At 45.2% G+C, this 24,048-nt stretch overlaps 1 protein-coding gene and 1 pseudogene across 1 annotated transcript in view; one reads left to right on the forward strand and one right to left on the reverse strand.

Moving 5' to 3' along the window:
- CPLX4 (complexin 4) overlaps positions 1-23,323 on the forward strand; it is a 35,582-nt gene extending 12,259 nt beyond the window's left edge. Inside the window, exons 2-3 of the mRNA XM_003926030.3 lie at positions 3,622-3,709; positions 21,730-23,323. Coding sequence (XP_003926079.1) covers positions 3,622-3,709; positions 21,730-21,957 — 316 coding nt within the window. The 3' untranslated portion in view covers positions 21,958-23,323. The remainder of the gene's footprint in view (positions 1-3,621; positions 3,710-21,729) is intronic.
- On the reverse strand, positions 6,790-8,821 carry LOC101045965 (protein SDA1 homolog pseudogene; annotated as a pseudogene).
- Positions 23,324-24,048: the final 725 nt, after the last annotated feature.

A 24,048-nucleotide genomic window follows, 5' to 3' on the forward strand; every position in this document is an offset into this window, starting at 1 on the left:
TGCAGGACTGGAATCTAACTCTGCATCGCATTGATCCAACAAATGAATCAATGGGGTTTATAGTTATTTGATTTTCAACAAAGGCGCCAAAATAATCAGACTGGGAACGGAAAGTCTTTCTAACAAACGGTGCTAAACAATCGAGAAACACTGAGCTTTGACCCCTACTTAACACTATACACGAAAATTATTTTGCTATGCATCACACACATAAACATAAAAGCCAAAATTATAAAGCTTTTAGAAAAAAAAAAGTAGAATATCTTTGCAACTTGCAAGTAGGTGAAGATTTCTTTTATCATGACCCAGATTGGCAATGACGATATCAATGACCATAAAGTTACTAAATGATCAATTCAACTCTAAGTTTAAAACTTTTATTCGTTAAAAGATGCCATTGAGAAACTAAATGGGCAAGCCAGACTGAGAGAATATATTCGGAAAATATATCCGAAAAAGGATTGGGATCTAGGAAATATGAAGAACTCCTATAACTCAAAAATAAAAGCAAATAAAAAGTTAGCAAAAGATTTGAACAAATACCTCAGAAAGATAGATACATGGCCAATTAGCACATGAAAATCTTACTTGAAATTACACAAAAAGCTGCCTAATTAGTTGTCTTGAAAATGGAAAAAATTAAAATCACAGTAAAGTACCACTTCATAAATACCAGAATGGCTAAAATCGAAAAGACCAAAAATATTAGATGTTGACCAAAATGTGAAACCACTAGAATTCTTGTTTCAATTGTTGAGACATAAACTAGTACAAACGCTTTGGAGGTAGGTCTTGCTGTTTCTTATAAAACTAAACATATCCCAGTAAGTTACACTAGAACCCAGCAAATTCCATGCTTGTTTACCTAGTAGAAATTAAAATACATGTCCATAGAAAAAAGCTAGAATAATATTCATAGCAGCTTTACTCACTGTAGACCCAAATGGGAAACGATTCAGGTGTTTATTAACAGAAAGATGACTACACGAACCGCGATTGTATTTGTGCAAACAACAGGATACCTACTATTCAGCAATGAAAAGGAACCAACTACTAATACAGAAAACAACATGGATAAATCTCAAAAGTATTTTATGATGAGTGAAAGAAGCCTTTCACAAAGATGAACTGTATGCCTAGGACAGGCAAAACCAATCTATGGTAGAAAAGGCGTGGCGGTTGCCTCTAGGGCTAGGGGGTAAGCTTTGATCAGGAATGGGGATGGGGGAATTTTCCCAGGTGCGAGTAATGTTTTCTATCTTGAGAGGGTTTTGGGTTACACAGGTGTGTGCATTTTGGGGAATCATTGAATGGTGCTCTGAAGAGTTTTGTGCATTGTATTGGATACAAATTTTGCTTCACAAGAAGAGAAACTGTAAACAAACATGTCACGCTCGTTAATGATGCGTATATTGAAGGGTTTGTGGGAAAGTGTTCATTGATTTCTGCAACTTTGAAAAAGTAAAAAGTGGATAAAGAGAAGAATAAATGTGAGAAAACATACAGTGAGAGGCAAATTGTAGAGTCTAGATGGATTTGATACCCAAATTCTTCCAACTTTTCTGTATGTTTGGAAGTTTTTATAACGAAATGTGGGGAGAAAAGGTCTGCTGCTTGCCCATGCCACAGGTCGCTAATCTCCTGGACAGGTCACTTTATTCGCTGTCCGTCTCCAAAACTTGAAGGTTGAACCTGATGCTCTCTCATGCCCATTCCAGACCTGACATTCTATGGATGGAAATGAGTTGGAAGAGCCCCTAAGCCCAGGGCCTACAATCAGTAATTTAACCTAATCATTTGCTGCAGATCCTTGCTTAACACTCAGCTTTTTGTGTAATGGTTAAGATGATTTCCCAACTCAGAGTCAAGACATAGAAACCAGTTTTCACCTGAAAATGAAAACAGGGGATTTGTTTTAAGCAGACGCTTTATGCAAAGATAGTTCGCCGGATATCCATGACTACAATTCCCATCAGGCCTCACCTGGGCCTAACCCAGGAAGCAGAGGCTGTTGAGAGGCCACGAGCACTCCGCCCCCATCTCTTGCCGTTGCTTCTTCTGGGCATGGCTGCTTCGTTCTTCCTTAGCAACCAGAAATACATGGTTAGTGGAAAATGATAGCCAAAGGCTACCAAGTTCATCTGTGACAGTGCCAGCTACACTGTAAGTATCTGTCATTCTTAGTACCCATCCCAAATCTTCAAAGGAGATTTCATTTACGGAGCTTGGTCTAACTCAGTATAGCCAGAGGGCAGGGCCGTGGATATAAATTCAGCACTCTTGTGGGTAGCAGGGAAGGGTGTTGGTGCTTGTGAGCTTTGCAGACATCCCTAAAAGCGTCTGCTTTTGTCTGGATCATCATTAGCAAGAACGTTCATTTCCAACCAGCGTAATCAGGAGTCCAGTTAGATCATCCACAGAGCAGGACCCCAGTCTGGCATTCTGGAAACAGACCCTACCTGGTTTGGGGCTACCTCCTTCCAAACCGTGAAGGAAATACCATGCCTAAATTGGGATCTGGAGAGGGTAACAATGAAGGGAGACAGGTTTATATTATATCCCTCAACACCAATGGTCTTCAAAGATCTGCCTGGTTCTGGACACTATGGCTCTATTTTAGTTTGTGGAAGAACCACTCAGGGAGCTTGCTAAAAATGTACCTTACCCTCCCCTGCACCCAGGGATTCTGATGCAGTAGGGCTAGGATCAGGCGCAGGAAGCTGCATTTGTCCTAAGTGCATCAGGTGATTCTGAGGCTTCTGGTCCTTGGCTGAACAGTCCATGGGTAACTCCATGTTAAGAATAATCACCCTGCCTCTCTCAGAGTTCACTTCATAAGGAGATCCCTAGAACCAAATTGTCTTTGGGACTTTGGGGTATGTACTGAGAATAATGACAGTAGAGTGACAAACAGAGAGGCAGATATTTGGGGACCCGGAAAAAAAAATCTCATATTTCCCAGATGGCTTCTGGCAGTGGCATCTCAGAAGGTGGAACCCGGTGTCTGGCTCTGAGCACGGGTCATGTTATATGGAAATTTTTGGTGCTGCGAAGAAGTAGCACTTGAATATAAATTTTCTCAACAAGGCAATTTATTTCTGTAGAAAGGTGCAGCTCACAGATGGAGCAATGGTGAGTGAACACATGAGCAGGGGAAGGAAAGGGGTTCTTGTCCTTGATACATGTAGCGTTTACTGCTGTGTTGTTCTTCTATTGGCTGGAGTTAGACTACACAGTCTACGCTAATTCTGATTGGCTATTTTAAAGGGAGCAGGAGTATTAGCCAGAGTGGTGGGGTGAGCAGCTTGGTGGGAAGGATAGTTAGAGAACAGGTAACTAAAGGTGACTTAGAGCAGGTAACTAGGGGTGACTTAGGTCAAAGCAGGTGATCAGGGTGAGTCAGGACAGAACAGATAATGAGGGGAAAAGATGTGAACTACTGACTAGAACTGGTGGAGAAGGTTGTTTACTGAAATTACAGGGAAGTTCAACTTTAAAATGGAGAACAAAGAACTGAACATACTGATTCTTTGAAGAGAGATTTGGAGCTCATTGTATCCAACAGGTGGAAATGTCCTTAGCTCTCTGTGTCTTTCTGATCCTTTTTTCTTTAACTTTTAGGATGGAAAGAGATGCTGCATTTACACAGAAAAAGGCAGAGAGGGCATGCCTCAGAGTTCATCTCAGAGAAAAATATAGACTCCCAAAGGTAAGACACTCTGAGCACAGCAAACATTGAATCATTTCTTAATTAATAAAAAGTGGGAAGTCATGCTTAATTATCTGCAAAGGATATATATATGGATACACACACACATTTATCCTAATTGTAACTGAGATGTTTGATATAGTGAAAAGAGCACTGAACTAGGAGTTCATAAAAACTTGATTCCAGTTTTTAACTTAATCTCTATGAACTACCACTGTTGCTAAAAAAAAAAAAAAAAATGGAATGAATACCTATAGATGACCTTTTAATGTAAATGTTCCTAAAGATTCTAGAACTTCTCTATGTAAATACACAGTGGGAACAATAATTATAGCTGACATTGGTTGAGCTCTTTCGAGGTACCAGGCACTGTGCTTTGCCTGGTACAGGCAAGATCCTGGGCTAAATGACTCCACCTTCACCTTCTGGGTTGGTTATTCAGCTTCATAGTCCAAAGATACATCATCCCTTAAAGAACATCTTCCATCTGGAGAAGCAAAGGAGAAGATCTCTCCAAGGGCATGATCCCATCTATGAGAGCCACCTCCAAGTCCAGGTGGTTTAGAAAATGCTGCTAAACCAATTCCTTCCATGGATCCCCAGCAGATCCCAGAAAAGGCTGATTTTAGAAACCAAAAGCACTAAACAAGGGAGAGTCCACTGTCTCTGCAAAGTCACTGATGAAATCACCAAAGACTTCAACATGGGAAACATGGATCCCTAAGGTGCCCAAGGAAGCTGGGTTCTGTTTTTTTCTAAGGGAAGGAAACCCCATACTAAAATGTAAGCTCATTTCATTCACAAGCAATGAACTTGCAAAAGAATGGCTTGCTTTTCCTATTCCACCCGCAATTCAGGTTTAATAACTTTTCCTCAGTGGGCTTGCATTTTGGAAGAGTGAAGGACTTCTAAACACCGTCCTTGCCACTTTCATTGTCTGGTGAATTTCCTGAAACTCCCTGGATGTCACTGGCTCTCTTTAGCAATGTGGCCTCCTGCTAGGCGGGAAACTTGAGTCAGATTCTTGCTGCTGCACTAAAGTCCCTGGCCTCTGCTCTTGGGTCCATCTGATTAAAGCACCACCAATCTGGTTGGGATGAAGCAAAAATTTCACACACACACACACACGCACGCATGCACACGCACACACACACATGCACACACACACAATGATCGGCTGGGTGTGCATCATCCATAATGCTGGGGCTTCTAAAGATTTATTTTTGACAACTGTTATTCTTCTGTAGGGATCTAGAGAGAATTGGGGTTCAGTTGTGGCGCCGTGATGCAATATCATATGCTTTTTAAAAAGTATTTAACTCTCTTAATTTGTGCAGCAGCAATAAAGAAAAAAATCTGAGCCTCAGTATCCTTATCTATAAAATGAGAGCTATAGCTGCTAACTTCATAAGATCCTTGTCTGAGATAATATAATACAAAGAACCTAGTACAGTGCCTGACAGTAGAGCTCTTATTATTGACATTTTGATCTCTGGGCACAAAAGTCTGACTTCCTGATAATAAGAACCAGGGGTCTTGAGGACTGCCAGTCCTTAGATGTGTAATCAATGCAGCAACTGGAGGTTCCTGAGCCTCAAGGCACTGAACCTTTGATCTTTGTCTCCACTAATGGTGAATCAGCAGAGTTGCTTCCGGAGCCTCAGGGGTGGACACCCTTAGGCTTAGCAGTAAGGTTTAAGTGGTCTTCTGAGAAAAATAATTCTCAAATCTCTGTGCCAGGCTATCCTTTGAAGCAAGAGCCTTTCCGACAGAAACTATGGAAAGAGGAAGGAATTATAGCCATGAAATGCACAAATCAGGATCCTCCCTAGAGAATGATTGTGACTATACCTGAATAGGCTACCGCTCCCTAACCCAGCTAGCGGGAGGGGCAGACATGAAGGATGTTGATAAATTAACAGTAGAGCCCACCAGCATCTTTCAGTTCATGGCTTACCGATGTTCATATACCCCCTTTTCTATAGCTGTTTTAAATGCATAATGCATTTGAGACCTCACTTGATTTCTTCCATAGACCGTGAAAGAGACCGTAAAGCTCATCTCAGAATCTCATACCACTGCCTTGTTTTACATCTAGGAAGCTGCAGCCCAGCAGAGTTAAGCTGCTTTGCAATAAGCCTCATGTCCTAGGACAATCAGGATTGGAACTCAGGCCCCACAACCATGAGGAAGAGCAATTGGTTAACAAAACGACTTGCACAGAGTTCCCCTCTCCTCAAGGCATTTGTTCTTTTTTTTTTTTTTTTTTTTTCCTATATGGCATTAGAAACTTTTTATTGAGACAAGGTAAAGAGTGGGCTGAAAATATTACAGGGTGAAGGAAGGCCAAAGAAACCAGGATGAAGGCAGCTCAAATGATGAACTAAATACATTCCAAAGGTACTGTTTACACTGAGGGCAATTGTAAAAGTGAAGTCTTAACCAAAAGCGCTTTACATGGCATTCAAAAAAAAAAAAAAAAAAGAGGGGGTCATTTACATCTTTTGGATTGACTAAAAGAGCTAAATTATGCACCCCAAATCTGTACTGCAGGGGCCTTTTTTCAGCAGGTAAGCCTATGTACAAGTAAGAATCTCTTACTCTGTAACATTGTCCTGCTTTGTTTTACGAGAATACATAATTCTTATCCCTACAGAGTTAGTCCATAAGGCCTCAGTGACCTCATAGAAATATGGACCTACCTCTAGTAGAGGGCTGTTTGCACTGCGCTGTAAATACTCATATGTGTGTCCACCCCCACAACTGAGCTGTCGATGCCTTGAGTTAAGGGGTGATGGCTCATTCATTTTGTATTTACAGTGACAATTAATAGGCACTCAATACTTTCTTTGCATGAATGATAAATGAAACGCTTTGACACTACCACGGCTATTCGCATTAACATTCCCACCATTAGCCGCCTCCAGAATAAAAACACCAAATTGCTGCCCCGTTTCCGCAGTTTTCACAATACGGTGCTTCCTGACTTTTTAATGTAAACGAACACGCTTAATTTACCAGTTTTCAAAGTAATGACACAAACTTAGCTTTCTTCTTGGAAGGGAAAACTCGCTGGGAAGTTACTTTATTCTTTTTCTCTTTTTCAAAAGTGTATCTCGCAGCACCAACTTTTTCTCGGAAGGAAAGCTTGCTTTTTAACTGGACGTGGCTATACCGCATCCTCATAAAGCTCTTCTGCTTTTTCTTCTCTTTATTTGTTGAACTGGAAAATGGATTCATTTTGGTTTTCTTCCTCACAAATTCTTTTCGATCTGTCTTTCCAGTTATTGCAGTTGGTAGTCTTGTCTCTTTGTCAGACTTCGGCTTTTAATGAAGGCATTCAGTGTCCCAAAGAGAAAGTAATTTGCCCCTGGGCTCTTCATCACTGTCTATTTCAATATATTTCCTCTTCTGGAATTTCCCAGGGCCGGTGTCAAGTTCTTTTCTCATTTGGGCCATGCGGATTTTCTGGAAGTCTTCCTGAGTTAAAGCTCGACTGGTGTTGATGGCTGTAGCTCTGCCCTTCTGCTCCTCCGTGGACATGCTGTCCAGCTTCTTGGAAATTTCTTGCTGTTCTTCATCAGAAGAGTGTTGCACATCAACCATTTGCCATCGGCATCCTCCTCCTCGTGGAGACTGGTACGTCCCCATCCATCTTCATCATCTCCAGCATTCTCTTCTTTCTCAACTTCCAGAACTTCTGCTCCTGGAATATAATCTTTAGCATCCGCTTCTCCATATTCTTGTACTCTTGCTTCTATGGAGGCCTTGTAGGCTTACCCCGGAATTTCTTCTGAAGCATCTGAGGATTCAGTGTTCGGAAGAGCTGAATCAAACTTCTAGCAGACATCATTACATTCTTATCCTTACGTGTTTTATACTGAGCCAGGTCTTAGAGAAGTCCTTTAGTCATGGCCAGAGGACACTGAGTTGTTATCTGTTTTATAGCATCGATTCCTATTGTCATGACTTCTCCAGAGTTCTTGGTCACAAAATTGTTGGCCACGGTCATAAGCAATGATTGAATAATCTCTGGGGTGATGAGAGGCTTGTACAGCAAACGGAAGGATCTTTGCTACTTCTCTTTGGCAGGGCTGCAGAAACCTTTGCAGAAAGGGAGAGAAATTGAAGGGGAAGAGCTCTTGAATTCCCACCAATCAGGAGATGAGGTTCACAAGCATCTTCACTTCAAACCTCTCCTTGCAGCAGCACTCAAGCTGCTTTAGTTTTTCTGCAAAATCTTGGTGATCATGAATCAAGTGAATGGCTGAAAAGTTAAACACCTCTGGTTTTTTTCTTCTTCTTTTGTTTCTTGAGCACTTTCATTGCCTTTTCCAACTTTTTCTTGTTTTTGGAACTTTTCTTCCCTGTAGCATATTGTACTAGCAGGTTTCCTGCTGTTGATCTGTCATCCTCAGATTCGGAGTCACTATTCTGTTTTCATCTTCATCTTTCCCAAGAAAGAATGTCAAAGCAGCAGCTAATATCTTGGTGACCTTAGCGAAACATGCAGTTGTGATAACACTGACAGTTTTGGCATCATTCCAGATGTTCCTCTGTAGCGTTCAATCATCACATCTGGAGACATCTTGGCTACAGTTGCATTGCTATCTCTTAATACGGTGTACATGAAATTTTGTAATACTGCATTCACTTTATTGTTCTTGTGTTCTGCTTTATATTCTTGATGTCAGTCGCGTTATGTGTGTATAAAGTCTTTCGCAGAAGCTTATGGCAGAGTAGAAGTTCAAAGAAAAGCTCAAGTGGGCTTGATGGAGTGATGAGATTCTTATTTCTCAGCAAGATCAAAACTCTCCAAAATGTCATTCGAAGATCTGGATCCAATATGGTATGATGGCAAGAGAGAAGATCTTGCATTTCTTGAGGAAAATTACTTAGATACTCTGGGTAGCAGTGACTCATCTGTGCCATAAATATCACAAGCTCTGCTAGTTCTTTGCTGGGTTTATCTGGCTGCATTTTGAAAATCTCCACATTGGATTTGTAGTGATTATACTGCTGTAAAAACTCCTAGATGGTGGCTGGTAGGTCTCGCTTGATCAGATTCTGTAACTGCGGCAGCTTGCTGGGCAGCTCGTTTCGGCTGGACATTTTGGCTGCAGACTGGCTTCGTGGCCAGTAGTTTTAATAAAACTTACAGTGCCGGCAGCCACCAATCCCTACCAGCTGCAGCTTGGACTCATGCTTTCCGGCATTTGTGCTTTCTACTCTTAATATCTGAGCTGTTCCCCCAAATTTTAGGGCAGTCTGGAATTCTGCATGGCTTAAAAAAAATATGGAGCATCTTCTTTCTCCTGTGTCGTCTAATGGTTTGACCCTAGACCTGCAAGTAGCTGTCTGCATTCCAAATACAATCCAAACAAACGTGAGAATTTCACTCCAAAGCATTCTATGCACCGTCGTTCACTGCAGTTTACTTCCAGGTGGGGACCTCCTTCTCCAAGGACGTTTTTATATTTGGCTGCATTTGTAACAATGGGTTCTACACCCAATGTTTCAAAACGGTACCTATGGCGTGGAAAATACTACAAATAGGAATCATACGATTGCCTGCTTTTTGTAAAACACATGGAAATTCTAATCCCGTGTAGCTAGCCATAAAAATAGCACCTAATGAAACTGTACGGTCAGAAAAATCGGCTACTGTGGATATACTGCCTATGAGTCAGCCAGTGCTCTGCAAGGGGCAGTTTAAAAAATAAAATAAACACTTTAAAAATCAGCCGGATCGTATTCCACTTCGTCCAGTTATCACCAGCTGTGGCTAACTTCCCCTACCTCCGTGCAGCGCCCTGCGCTTGCAAGCCAGCCCCACCCTTGCGAGCCTCCTCTGCCTCCCGCGCCGTCATTGGTCACACGTTACCCTCCCACCCGTGTGCCCCCGACTGATGAGGCTCTGGGTGCGGGGAGACTTGGATGGCCCATGCGGCGAGAGAGACAGAGGCTCCGGGGACAGACACGTTTCCCAGGCTAACGTCTGCCCAGGCTACGCAGAACAGCTGCTCGCGTCCAACCCAGATCCGGGCTGGAGCGCGGAGGGCGCAGCGGCCGCCAGCTCGGGCCCCGAATCCTCGACGCGGGCGCCCCCTGGTGTTCCCAGCGCCGCGGCCACCGGCACCTGCGGGAGGCAGAACCCGGGCTGTGGGTGGTGGCAGGACCAGGGCGGGGCAGAAGCCAATTTCTACAGGTGTCTTAAAAAAAAAAAGTCTTGATAAGTCATTGGATAGGGGGGAAATAAAACTAAACGAAAACAACACAACAAAAAGCAACGAAAAGAAAAAAAAAAAAGTCCATTATTTTGTTATTAAGGACCAGATTGTGTGTTTTCTCTCCTCCCTTGGCGTAACAGGAGAGGGAGCTCGCAAACAGCCGAGTTTCCGCTGTCTCCGCGGTGACCAGACTGGAGAGAGATTCTGAAACGGCAGCAATCGAGGGCGAGCTGAAGGAATTGGAACCTTCAGCCTGGAGAGGAGAGGACTGAATAAATGAAGCCTATGGGGGCAGAATCATGTCCCAGGCCTCCAATGCCATGCTTTTTATTCTAAGACTGAATTCAGCCAACTTACCCAGTGGCTTGGCTGTGGTGGTTATTGAACTGCAGGTACCTAAGCATCAGAAAAACACAGTGGGAAAGCAAGGTGTAGGGTTTTGTCTCTTAGCTGCTGCATTGAGGAGCAAGGAGGCCCTGGAACGCCAGACAGTGCGCATCTGGGTCAGTAGGAGCTGAGATTGAGAAGTCCAAGGCGTGGTGCTTTGTCCAAAGAGCTGGAGGGAAGCAGAGGAGAGGCAGGCCTGCCAGTGCCTGCTCTTACTTGGCCAGGGGAGGGCCGACTGCGGGCTGAACCAAAGGAACCGCTGTATTCGGTGGGAAACAGAGCAAGCGATTCCCACGTCCTTGTGAGTCCCCTCCATGGGGCTAAGCTTCCAGGGTCATCTGAGGAACATGCCAACCGTCCCTTCCCTCCAGCCCTCTAAGTTCCTTTCCTAGAACAGGTTCAGGCTCCTGGGTGATCCCACTACTTTGGCTCCTTGACACCAGTGTCTGGGTGCTGTTTCTCTTTTCAGTAGACTTATTTTTTACATTCAGAAAAGCACATAGCATACGTGTGCACTCAACACATAACCATAAGGATCATGTAAATTTAGGGACTCGCCGAAGGTCACAAAGCTTCCTGTGACCAATGGAGACTCAAGCAAACCTCCTTACTCTTCATCCAGTACTTTTCCTGCCCACTTCGCCCCATACCCCCTCGAAACTGGGCATCAGATTCCTGGTTGGTAGACTTTAGAACTGAACACGCCGTCTAACAAAGAAAACAGCACAAGCCAGAAAGCAGGGGTCACTGGGACTCTAGTGGGCACCAGTAACCTTTCCCTCCCTGCCAGGTTGCAGAATGCTTAGCCTGTGCCATCTTCTAAAGCCCATATTGGGTAAGCATTCGTAGTAATAGTATTAACAGCCCACAGGGAATTGGACGAATTTAACACGTCCTCCAGCTAATGAGGGATGACCCCCTGGGTACCTCATTCACAATTCTCCAGGGTCACCGCCACGGTGGTTACATAACAGCAGGATTCAGTTCTAGACCCTTCCCCTGACCAAGGCCCGACGGGGAGCAGATTTGAGAAAATGTCTTCCCGGGAGCTGTCAGGTCTAATGAGGATAACTATGTCACATTTTGGAATTAGAACTGTATTTTCTAAAGAAATTATTTGGCTGGTGTTTCCTATGAAAAAGGGTTTCACTCTATTGCTGACAGGGAAAAGCAAATGTAGACTCTTTGAAAAGGAGCAACATAGGCCTTAGCCCTCTAGATAAACAGTCAAAGGTCTTGGGTCTCAAGTTTATTAATTGTTAGCGACAATACTATTTGTTGTACCAATGTCTTTTGATGACGCTTGTTAATTTCAGTAATCAGATAAGTAATCTAATAAGCGCGGTAATCACATTGAAGTAATCTGCAGGAAGTATGTATATGTATCTGTATCAATCACGACAACGTTCACGTATGCATGTCCAGACTACGTCGATTTCCTTTGGTTGTCCAATTATAGGTCATCAGAGGACTTAAAATGCCTGAAGTCATCCATGATGCTCATGTTAGATTTGGATTGCACACCACTAATTATTCTGGATCTTGTATCTTCAGTTTCTCCTTCTTGATTGGCCTCTCCTGGATAAAGGAGGTCAAATTTCTCCCATCTAAAATAAGCAAACAGCACTTTCTGAGTGAACATGGCTTTTTAAGTATCTTCCCTTAAACGGCTAGTTCTCACTGCTCTGTGGAAACCTTCTTCTTCCAGATGTCCAGTGTCTGTCTAAGTACAGTGGGTGGTTCCCTTAATTTCTCCTGGGGCCTCTTTGTTTCTTTTAGCATTGGTGATGGCTTCCTCTTAAAGCCCTCTCTCTCCTCAGCTTGCAGACATCACCGTCTGGTTCTTGTGCTCGTACTGCTTCTTGTTCATGAATTATCCTTCTCTGTCTGCCTCCAGATTGTGGGCTGTTCCAGGGTGCCCCCTTGGCTGGTTCTTCTTCTCCCTGGAGCCTGACATTGTCCTCGAGGGCTGCACCTCACTGTAGCTTTCCACTACCACCCACATGCTGATGATTCTCGTATCTATACCTCCAGACCACATCTTTTCCCGAAATTTCACAACTGCAGCTACCTTTGCCTAGGGACTTCACAGCTTGAACCAGCTCATATCCAAAACTCGCTTGCTCATTCTCCCCCTAAACCAGCTCCTCCTGTAGGCTCCACTTCTGTGGCTGGCTCTCCCAACAAGCCGCTGTCCCAGGCTGGCTACCAGAGGTCACTGTTGCCCCTTCCCTCTCTGCTCCAGCCACAGCCAGGAAATCGCCAAGTCATCTTCATTCACTCCTGAATAGTTCTCAGTTCATCGTAGCTTTTCTACTTGGAGTCTTGTCCCCCTCAAACCTGAGGTTTCTAAAATGCAAATCTGATCCTGTTTCTTACCTGTTTTTTAAAAAAAGGCCTACTATGACTTTTAGAATAAAATCCGAACCCCTGGTCCTGTATGCCATGAAATGGCCTCACCTCTCGCTGCTACTCCCTGCCTCCTCCTGCTCCATTCCCTGCTCGCTGCGGCCTTTCCTTTCTGCAAGACTCCAGTCAGTGCCACTTCTTCTAGGGCCTTCCATGATCTCCCTCCCGCTGCCTAATTCTGGCTTTGGTCATCCTTCCCCATGTTTCCATATATCTTGAGTTCATGTCTCCTACATCATCTTATGACCCTAAATATCTGCACCTACTGTGTGCTCTTTAAAAAAAGGAGCTGACTTTTTAATCTCTGTGCTCAGTGCCCAGCAAGGTGGCTGAGACATAGAAAATTACACACACACACACACACACACACACACACACACACACACTGATTGCTGAGTAAATGGATATTATTGGGGAAAAAGAAAAGAAAGAAAAATGCCCTGGCTGGGCGCGGTGGCTCACGCCTGTAATACCAGCACTTTGGGAGGCCAAAGTGGGCAGATCACAAGGTCAAGAGATTGAGACCGTCCTGGCCAACATGGTGAAACCCCGTCTCTACTAAAAAATACCAAAGATTAGCTGGGTATGGTACTGCGCGCCTATAGTCCCAGCTACTCAGGAGGCTGAGGCAGGAGAATTGCTCGAACGTGGGAGGCGGAGGTTGCAGTGAGCCAAGATTGCACCACTGCACTCCAGCCTGGTACCTGGCAACAGAGCAAGACTGTGTCTCAAAAAAAAAAAAAGGAAAAATGCCCAAAGAAGAAAGTGTCAAAAACAGCAGAAAGAATTTATATGCCATTAGAGTCATATTAAAATACAATTTACAATTTCAGGAAAAGAACAAGTCCAGATTTGGCACTCTAGTTTTGTATAAAACACAAGGTTTTCCTTGTTTTATGATTAAACCACCGTATTTCTTCAAGTAGAGGAAGTAATATGTTTTTAAATAAAGCCACAAGATTCTTTCTAGAAGCAAATGCGTTTCTCTCCCCGGCCAATTTAAAATGTATATGTAAGTCAAGCTAAATTAATAAGAGAAAACAGTTCCACAATGAACCCTAATCCTATTAACAGAATTGTCAATCTAGGTTAGTCATTGAAAAATAATGTTGTGACCCCTGCTGAGCTATATGATTTAGTTACACCTGGTGTTTGTCTGCTGTATTAAGGGCATCGTTCATTTCGAATAAAGATGCACATAGGAGAAACTCAACAGAGTTACCCTTAAATGTGTCACACTGAAAGTTCAATTAACAATTGAATTTAAAATTTCCTCTTAAAAAAAATAACAAAGATGACTGTGTGAACCTTCCCTTAACAGACCCCTTCAGATGAGGAGCCCTTGGGGCTGGCCAGCAGGGTCTGAGATACCGAAACCTCCTGCTTTCTGAGCAGCTGTTTCTGGTGGCCGGGCGGCGGGGAAGCCATCAGCAGCCCCATCAGCCGCCATCTCTTCCTTCCCCTCCTCGCCCTGCCCCAGTTTGGTTCGCTCCTCCTACTCACGCCCTTGAAAGCGCAATGTGCTACATGTCTACAGGGAGCACGGGGGTGGGAAGAAGGAGTCACTGGATCCTAGTGAAGCAGGGTTTCAAGACGTGTTGCTTGGCCACACCATCTTTCTCACGTCCTCTTCACAAGTGCCCTGTAAGGTAGGTAGGTATCACCTCGCCTTTACAGATGAGAGCACCAGCTCAGAGAGGAAATGTGACTTTCAAAGGTCACACAGCCAGTAAATGGCAGAGCAAGATTCCACTGCAAGCCAACCTGAGCCCACAGGCCACGTTCTCTTGCTAGACCCTTCTGGCAGCTGTGCTGGGCTCTCAACCCCTGACGAGCAGAATGACATTTTTGCAAGAATCTTTGCCTCTCGGGACCTCACCTTCCACATCTGTTAATGAGCGGCTTGAATAGTGGCCTCTAGGAGCTTCTTGAGTCCTTGTGGAATGTCTTCATAAGGGAAAGAGGTTTGAGATGTACGCAGCTGGGATCTAGAAATTCTCATTCCATGTAGCTCCTGACACATGCACACTTTCAATCAAAGTGAAAACTGATGCCTGTTCTTCAAAAAGACAAATCCACACCATCTGTCCTACTCTGGGAGTGCTGAAGGCTCTTTACGTAGCTAAAGAGGGAAAAGCAACAGCAGCGTGCAGCAGAAGGAGCAGCCAGCATGCCCAGTCCGGGGCCTCCACACTAGTCACACACTAGCTTCTGAGGGCAGCAGCCTCGCTCAAAACCAGAACAGTGAGAGTAGCTTGTGAAGGAAGACCAGGTACCTGACTGCTCAATTACATGATCTTCACAATTATGCAAATATCATGCTACATGAACTCCTCCACATGAAAGAAATCCATTCTTCTAGATGTGGGTATCCTGTGGACAACGAGAAGCGAATAAACCAAAACCCAAATCCAGTCTACCTAGTATCAATCACACTGGAATCTGCTTATACACCACGCTTGGCTAGCTAGACTCTGACAAGTGGAGAATACTCAGATTTTTGAAGATACAACCACCTAAGATAATTTGTCATGGTATCTCAAGTCTGGTAAAAGAGAAGACCAGTTTCTCCAGGTCTAGGAAGTGGCAAGTCTTGAAAGTCAAGGTCATGTTTATCCCTTGGTGAAAGGTCAGGCATCAGTCACAGGAAATGACAGTGGTAGGATATGGAGCTATTTAAATAATGGGGCATTCTGCACCAGCCATAAAGATAAGTCTGGTTTAAAAACAAGAGATTAAAATGAATTCTCATCAGCTGCCATAAAGATAATTAGTTCTTAACTGCGTTAGACAATATCCCAAATTGATAAGATTTCTATAAATGAGAAGATCTCTGAAACAGAGCCTCTCAGAACAAAGTATAGCCTATAAGTCCCCTAATTATGTGCTGGCTCACTCATTCATTCATTCACGCCACGGCTGTCATCCCTGAGCCTCCCCTCCCTCCCTGGAGACGCTTCCGGCCCACGGTGATGCTGATTCACACTGGCCGTAACTGCACTTGTATTTGGGGGTTGTAATGAGCCATTACTTCTTTTCCTTGAAGTGTGAACTGTGTCCAAATATTCCTGGTCTCCCCAACCCAAGATTTGTCAATGGGCAGCAGAACGTGTGGACAAGACATTCATTGTTTGAATTGCAGACAAGGTCCTGTCAGCAGGGTGGTTCATTAGCAAGGGAGGAAACAAGGCTGCTGTGTCCACTGTGTCAATCCCATTTATGCTCCTTAATTGCTTGCTCTGTCCCGGATCTTTCTCTCAAGGGCCGATACTCTCCCACCGTCTCTTTCGCTGTCCATGCCTTCTTTATCCCAGGGATCCTTTCAGCAGGGATCTTGACACAGAGCTGCCCTCTTTCCTCTAAAATATTCATAACCACCGCTACCATTTGTCCAGAGCTGAGACGCTTGCGAGCCTGTTTCACAACATGTCTCATTCAATCTGCTCAACAATCCTCTAAGTGGCCCTCCCATCGGACATCGGAAATATCTGTTGACTCGCCCAAGGTCATGCATTGGTGAATGACAGATCTGGGACCTGAACCCGTGTCTAACTCCCAATCCCACAATCTTTCATTCTCCTAGGCCGCCTCAGCAGGAGAATGGTCTGAATAGGCGTCAGCTTTTTACAAAGGAGACACTTGAATACTTAGCCAGTTCTAGGTCTCGGGCTAGCTCAGTCAGTTAGGATCCAGAGCTGATGATGCTACAGACACATTCGGTTCCAGAGGGCTTCATTTTCTCCTCTAGCAACTCACCAGCCTTGTCTGATTGTCCTACCTTTAGTTATAAGGTGTCAGTGGCACAGGCCACAGCCCAGAGCGATCGGTTTCAATACTAGAATCATCTCCTGAGGCAGCCATGCTGCTGCTGGAGGGCCGGTAGCATTGTCCTTCTAGATTGACGTGAGTGCAGGACTCTGTGACCATAGTCATTGACTGCACCCAGTGCTGCTTTTGGACCTGGACATCTGAGGCCGCTGTCCTGCTGCCCATGTTTTAGAGGGCTCTCTTGGTCTCTCCTAGCCACACTCTTTCACATGGGGTGAGGAGTCTGTGGGCCAAAGGGCCTAGCCAGGGCAGAGCGAACACTCCTCCTGTAGTCCATGCTCCAGCTGTTTGGGACCCTAAGAGTCTAAGTACATTCCAGAGCCTTCCCAGATCTGTGCTCCTGAGAGCGGCCATGCACACTAGGCCTGAGGCATGAGGGAGGGGCCGTGCTCCCAAGGTCCCAAGGCCTCTCCCAGTGAGGGCTGGAGCCAGGAACTGGAGAAAAAAGAGGGCCAGGTTGTGAGCCAGCAAATTCTATCGGCGCTCCTGCTCTGCCACCCATAAAATTTAGGGGTGGGCCTGACAAGAGGTAAGGGGAGCTAGGGCTGGCTGGGTAGCTTTCTCATGGAGTGGAGGACCTAGTGCTAAAGAGGAAATGACTCAGCCTGGCTTTGTAGGAAAACCAAGCCTCTGGGTGAAGGCAAGAGTCATTGCTAGGTCAGAGGTAAGGTCCCAGGACGGCATGGCCTCCCGATTATCAGGGCCAACCCCATGTGCAAGATTGCTCACAGCAAATTCTGCTGTCCCCCTTCTGAAGGGTGTGATTTTTATGAATAGCTACTGCTGGGTGAGTGCTTAACAGATTCTAAATAATTCAGTTACCATCTAATTAACCCTCCACAGCTCTAAAGCAAATAATGCAATTCTCCATATACAGACAAGGAAACAAAGTTCAGGGCAGCTGTGCAGAGTGGCCCAGGTCACACAGCCTGTGACGGCGGAGCTGCTTTTCTCACTCGGGCAATTTAGGCTGCAATGCTGCAATGGGAGTATAAACTGAGAGCTGTGAAAACGGAGCTCTTTACACCAAATAGCACCTACGAACTTACGTATTATTAAGGCTATTGTCCCTGACAATACATTCACTGAATCATTCAGTAAACATGTATTTTAATTTTTAAAATTTTTATTTATCTGTTTGTTTGTTTATATTTTGAGACAGAGTCTCTCTCATTTGCCCAGGCTGGAGTGCAGTGGCGCAATCTTGGCTCACGGCAACTTCCACCTCCCGGGTTCAGGCGATTCTCCTGCCTCAGCCTCCTGAGTAGCTGGGACTATAGATGTGCGCCACCACGCCCTACTAATTTTTTGTATCTTTTTTTGTAGAGACAGGGTTTCACCATGTTGGCCAGGCTGGTCTTGAACTCCTGACCTCTGGTGATCTGCCTGCCTTGGCTTCCCAGAGAGCTGGGATTACAGGCATGAGCCACCATGCTCGGTTATTCAGTAAACATTTAATTGTCTGTATCTACATGCCAGATACTTTGCTGGGTTACGAGATAGAAAGATGAGTAAGCTACAGTCCCTGTCTTCAAGAAATGTAGAGCAGTGGTTCTCAAACTTCAGCAAGCCCCAGAATCACCAGGAGGAATAGTTAAATCGCAGGCTGCGAGGCCCGCACTCTGGTTTTCTGAATCAGTGGGTGTGAGTAGGGTCTCAGCATGTGCATCTCCAGCAAGGTCCCAAAAGATGCTGACGCTGCTGGCCTGGAGAACCCACTTTGAGAACCGCTTTGGTAAAAGTTAGGGCAATCAAGATCCTCTCCGTAAGGCAACGTAGAATTGCACTGCTCTCCCTTCCCTGAGCAGGAGGCACGAGGATAAAACAAACCTCAGAATCACCCCTGAAGGAGGAAACCATTCCGAAGCTGCTTCAAGCACAGCAGAGCCACGGAGGGTGGCCTCGATGAGGTCTCCCTGGGAATGGGAGGCAGGCGAGCACCATCCCGTGAGCCCTCTAGAGCTTGTTAGGTGGTTTTTTTGTTTTGTTTTTTGGTTTTTTTTTTTTTTTGAGACGGAGTTTCGCTCTTGTTACCCAGGCTGGAGTGCAACGGCGCGATCTCGGCTCACTGCAACCTCCGCCTCCTGGGTTCAGGCAATTCTCCTGCCTCAGCCTCCTGAGTAGCTGGGATTACAGGCATGCGCCACCATGCCCAGCTAATTTTTTGTATTTTTAGTAGAGATGGGGTTTCGCCATGTTGACCAGGATGGTCTTGATCTCTTGACCTCATGATCCACCCACCTCGGCCTCCCAAAGTCCTGGGATGTTAGGTGTTTTATCACCTTGGCTGGATGGCTCACTTTCCTCTGGCCCCTCTAGCTGCCCATCCCTGCAGGCCCACAGCAGTTACCCTGACCTGGTTCAAACCTGATGGTGACATGCCTGAAGATCTTTCTACCAATCCAAGGGAAGGGGCCAGAATTCCCAGGAATGTATCTTCAAGTCACTTGCATTTGATTTCCGGATGCATAGAGAGGGCAGATGTCCCACATTGGCGTGAACCGAGAATGAGCCGGCTGCCTTGTGCTTTTCCTCTCCTTCCTGCAAAAAGGCCCAGAAGACGAACAGCAAGGAAAGCAGCACGATTGGCTGGGAGCCCCTAGGGATTAACTAACTAATTAATCACACAACAGTTCGACCAGGAACTAATTAATCCGTTAAGTACTTGGAGGGCCCAAGGCCCTGGCCAAGAGCAGGGAGAGGCTTCACTTCTCTCCAGAGGCTGGCGCAGAGTGGGACTGTCCTCCAGGGAGGGGCTGGGCGAGGACTGCCCTTCTCAAAAGCATTGGTTCCCCCTGCATCAGAAATCTGCTTCTCAAGCTATTTCTTGAGCCAGATCCCTGTGTCACTCTGCGCAGGGAACCGAATCGAAGAAGACAGCCCAGGGGAAAGGCAGCTGGGCTTCAGCCTCTCCAAGTATGGGAGCCACAGAGAGTTAGACCTGGAAAAGTCTTCAGCCATCTGGTCCCTCCAACCCTCCAACCCACTTTACGGATGAAGAATGGAGTTGACAGGTTACCCTAGTGGGCCATTTGGACTTAGAAACAAATGATGTTTCTTTCCGATCATTCCTACGCAGCACCCAGATGAGGGGAATTCAGATCACACTTTAGGCGCTGTCTTTAAATCCACCTCAGAAGTCAACAGGCACAGAAATCTTTCTTAAAACAGTGTAGTCTGGGCCGGGCACAGTGGCTTATGCCTATAATCCCAGCACTTTGGGAGGCTGAGGCAGGCAGATAATGAGGTCAGGAGATCAAGACTATCCTGGCCAACCTGGTGAACCCCCAGTCTCTACTAAAAATACAAAAAAAAATTAGCTGTGTGTGATGGCGCGAGTCTGTAGTCCCAGCTACTCGGGAGGCTGAGGCAGGAGAATTGCTTGAACCCAGGAGGCGGAGATTGCAGTGAGCCGAGATCGCGCCATTGCACTCCAGCCTGGCCAACAGTGCAAGAGTCCATCTTAAAAAAAACAAAAAACAAAAACAAACAAACAAAAAAACGTAGTCTGATTGACTAAGATCATAATTTTTAATATGATTCTTCATGAGCTTTGGTAACAAATTCAAGGCTGGTCACAACATATTCAGGTGGCTCTCACATAGATCTTTCTTCTCATTAGCTTTTCTGACACTCTGTTTAATCTTCTGTTTCCCTAAAACCCAGGTCACCTCATGTTACAACCTGATCTCCAAAAAATCTGACAGCAGCCATCTGGGGATGTAAGCTACTGTTAACCTTTCCCAGAGGATGTTTTTCTTTAGACTCTTCTCTCCTTACAGAACAAGGGGCTCTACAGCGTTAAGTGGTAAAAGAATCTCAGCTAAGCATGGGGGTGCCCACCTGTAGTCCCAGCTACTTGGGAGGCTGAGGTGGGAGGATTGCTTGAGCCCAGGAGGTCAAGGTTGCAATGAGCCGATATTGCACCATTGCACTCCAGCCTGGGTAAAAGAGAGAGACCCTGTCAGAAGAATTAAAATAAATAAAAATAAAAATAAAGGATTCTTAAAGACCAGGCAGCACGTATTAAGAAATTCTAGAGCAGACACTCCTAGAATCACAAAATGAAATGTGCAAGCCACATGTGAGAGTATCAGCAACACTGAAGGCTAGACTGCCAGCATGCTGAGTGGGGGCCACGCCCTCGATGATTCACTTAATGTGCGTGTGCAGGGTGCCAGACTCCAGTCCAGGTGCTAAGGGTGGAGGGTTGAATCTGACATGAGCCCATGAGGGGCTCCCTGTCTAGTGGAAGGGAGGAAAGGGCAATGATTAAGCCAAAGTTGCCTCTAAGATGTGATGAGTGAATTAAAGCACACTGTCTAGTCCCTGTAAACTGAAACCCTATCCTTTAGAATGGGGTCAACCAGGTGCATGAGACTTGGCATGGGGCTGATAGAGTCTGCAAATTTGCAAAGCTGCCTTTAGGCAGAGTTGGGGTGTAATGCTCCAGCTTTTGTATGTCTCAGCATCACAGAGAGAAAGAGCTTCTTAAAATTCCAGATAGGGCTGGGAGTGGTGGCTCACACCTGTAATCCCAGCACTTTGGGAGGCTGAGGTGGGTGAATCACCTGAGGTCAGGAACTCGAGACCAGCCTGGCCAACATGGCAAAACCCTGTCTCTACTAAAAATACAAAAAAATACCGGAGTATGGTGACGCATGCGTATAATCCCAGCCACTAGGGAGGCTGAGGCAGGAGAATTGTTTGAACCAAAGAGGCAGAGGTTGCAATGAGCCAAGATCACGTGACTGCATTCCAACCTGGGCAACAGAGTGAGATACCGTCTAAAAAAAAAAAAAAAAAAAAAAAAAATCCAGATGACTCCACCTCAAGAGTTTCTGATTCAGTGGGTCTGGGATGGGGCCCAAGAATTCGTAGTTTTCTAACAGGCTCTAGATGACGCTAATGCCGCTTGTCCGGGGACCACGCATGGAGAACCACCATGCTGGAAGGTTCCGATCGACCCAAGGTGCCTTAAAGGAAGGACCTCCCAACAGGAGCCTCCACTACTGCCGCCAGGACCAGGCTGTGCTGCAAGGCCAAGCGTGCCACTCACTTCATTCATTCTCTGCAGACCTTTTCCTGCTGCTTTTAAAATTTATTTAGTTAGTGAGTTAGTAGGGTAAGTTTAGAGTTATTTATCTATCTCTGTTTTTCACGTAGAGTGAAATGGATGAGAATCAAATCCAGATGGCTGGAGACGATGTGGATTTACCTGAAGATCTCCGGAAAATGGTAAATGAAGATCAAGAAGAGGAAGAAGATAAAGATTCGATTCTTGGGCAGATACAGAATCTCCAGAACATGGACTTGGATACCATAAAAGAAAAAGCCCAGGCCACCTTCAGCGAAATCAAGCAGACAGCAGAGCAGAAGTGTTCTGTGATGTGAGGGTGGGGAGGGGTAGAGGGAGGGCACGAGCCGTCCTTGGAAAAGACCACTCTCCTGTGGGACGGTCCAAACAGTACATGTTTTCACATAGTGAACACAGTTAGGAAAACCACAATGATCTATTGATAAATAATAATTGGCTGTTCTAAATATTCCTGGCAGAGCATTAGCTAGCACCTTGCAGCAGGAACCCTGCTTTCCTCTTAGTTATAAATGAGACGGACTGCAAAATTTCCGTTGTAAATGGTGATACAGAACATGTATCTGCTTAAAGACTTTGAGATGAGCCAGGAAGAAACAAAAGCCAGTGGCATTTCCTCTCCAACTTTCTTCCTTAGAGGCCAAGTTCTCAGCCTGTCCAGCTATTCACGGGACACCGGGTCCCTTCAGAGGAAGATGTGTAGAGTCAAGGTGTCCCCTCCTTGGAGGGCAACCCTCTAAGAAGCTGGGATGCCCACAGGGAGCGGAGGCCACAGACTCCAGGGCAATCAAAAGTCACCCTCACCCCTCAACCGCTCAGGCTCCTTGACACTTGCCAGTGATTCTCATCAAGTTTGGTCCTTGGGCACTTCTCAGCCAAGTGGCAGTAGCAGGGATGTGGTGAATGGTGAGGAATTGAGGCAGGAAATAGACCTCACCAGCCCTTTGTGTTGGACATCATCATTCTAGAGGCCGTGTGAAAAATGGACCCGAGGGAGGCACAGTTAGAGGCAGAGGAGAACCAGGGACCCGACTGCTCTTTTTGAGTTGAGCTTAACCCTGTACTTGGTGATGGCAATGGGAGCACAGAGGGTAGACTAACAGAGAGCATTAAGAAGTTCAACCAGCCTCTCTGTCTGCTCCGAACCTCTCTCTCATCCCCTTCCGCCCTTCCTGTCCCATCTCCCTCTCTTTCTCTTTTTTCTTCTCCTGTCCCTTCCCATCCCACCCCTTCAGGCTACCTTCCAGTAAATCACACTGCCATTTGGTACCACAGGCTTTCAGGGTAGACACCGATTTTTTTTTTCCCCCTAACATCTGCTCTCTTTCAAAAGGAGTAATTCAAAAGACTTAGGACAATTACCACCAAAACACTTGGAGCTATGTAGCTAAAGCCCACCAAACCAAAACAAAATACCGTTTTTTTTAGTGAATCTGTTCATACGGTGAATAAAGATCGAAAACAAATTTTGTCAAGAAGAACTGCTCTATCAAAGGAAAAGGGCACTAGGACTAAAAACTTAGGGTCTAACTTGTTCTAAACCCCAGCGTTCCCAAATGCGTTGTATAAGAAGTTTCATGTTTTAAAAGTATTCAGATAAAACAAATGACTAGAGGTCCACAACCTTTGGTCCTTGGCAAAGTTTAGCCTGTCTCAGAAGTTCCCGGGAGGACATTGGTGCAATGATTGAGGCTAATTAACCTTCTAGTCCACAAACACAGCTTTAGCTTTAAAATACTTTAAAATATTAAAATATATTTTAATATATTTTAAAAAATATATTAAAAAGCAAAAGCTTTTTAATACTTTTATTAAAGTATTAAATACTTTAATAAAAGTATTTAAAAGCAAAAGCTTTAAAATACTTTTTTAAAAACTGCAATATAATAGATAAGATTTGTCTTTAGTTTAATGCCTGACTCTGCCCTGTGGCTGACGGGGTGGGTAGTGAACACCAGTGAGGGGAGTGCCTGTGGCCTGATGTTTGTACACTTTGTATGACATAAAATGCTACGGCTGTCAAATTGTTCCACAGACTAGCCTCAGGATGACATGGAAGACGTGCTTTCTTGTAAAAGATGCAGCCAGTTCTGCTAAGGAAATCACTAATACTTCCTCTTGACCGTCAAAATCACTTCAGTGTAATTTGGTCATTGTCTAATGAAGCTGTGCAGCTGCTGGAAGACTCTGACTGTGATTCCTCACATATCACACTGCACAACCCATGACACAGCCCGGTACCTCACATCACCCCACACAATGGTATCCCACATCATGTCACCCTAGACCACAACCTATCACACCACATGACACCACAACACCCCACCCCACACTAATCCACCCCTCCCCTCACCAAACCACCCCACCCCAATCAACACCAAACCACATGT

The sequence above is a fragment of the Saimiri boliviensis genome, chromosome 13 (genome assembly GCF_048565385.1).
Source record: "Saimiri boliviensis isolate mSaiBol1 chromosome 13, mSaiBol1.pri, whole genome shotgun sequence".
NCBI lineage: Eukaryota > Metazoa > Chordata > Mammalia > Primates > Cebidae > Saimiri > Saimiri boliviensis.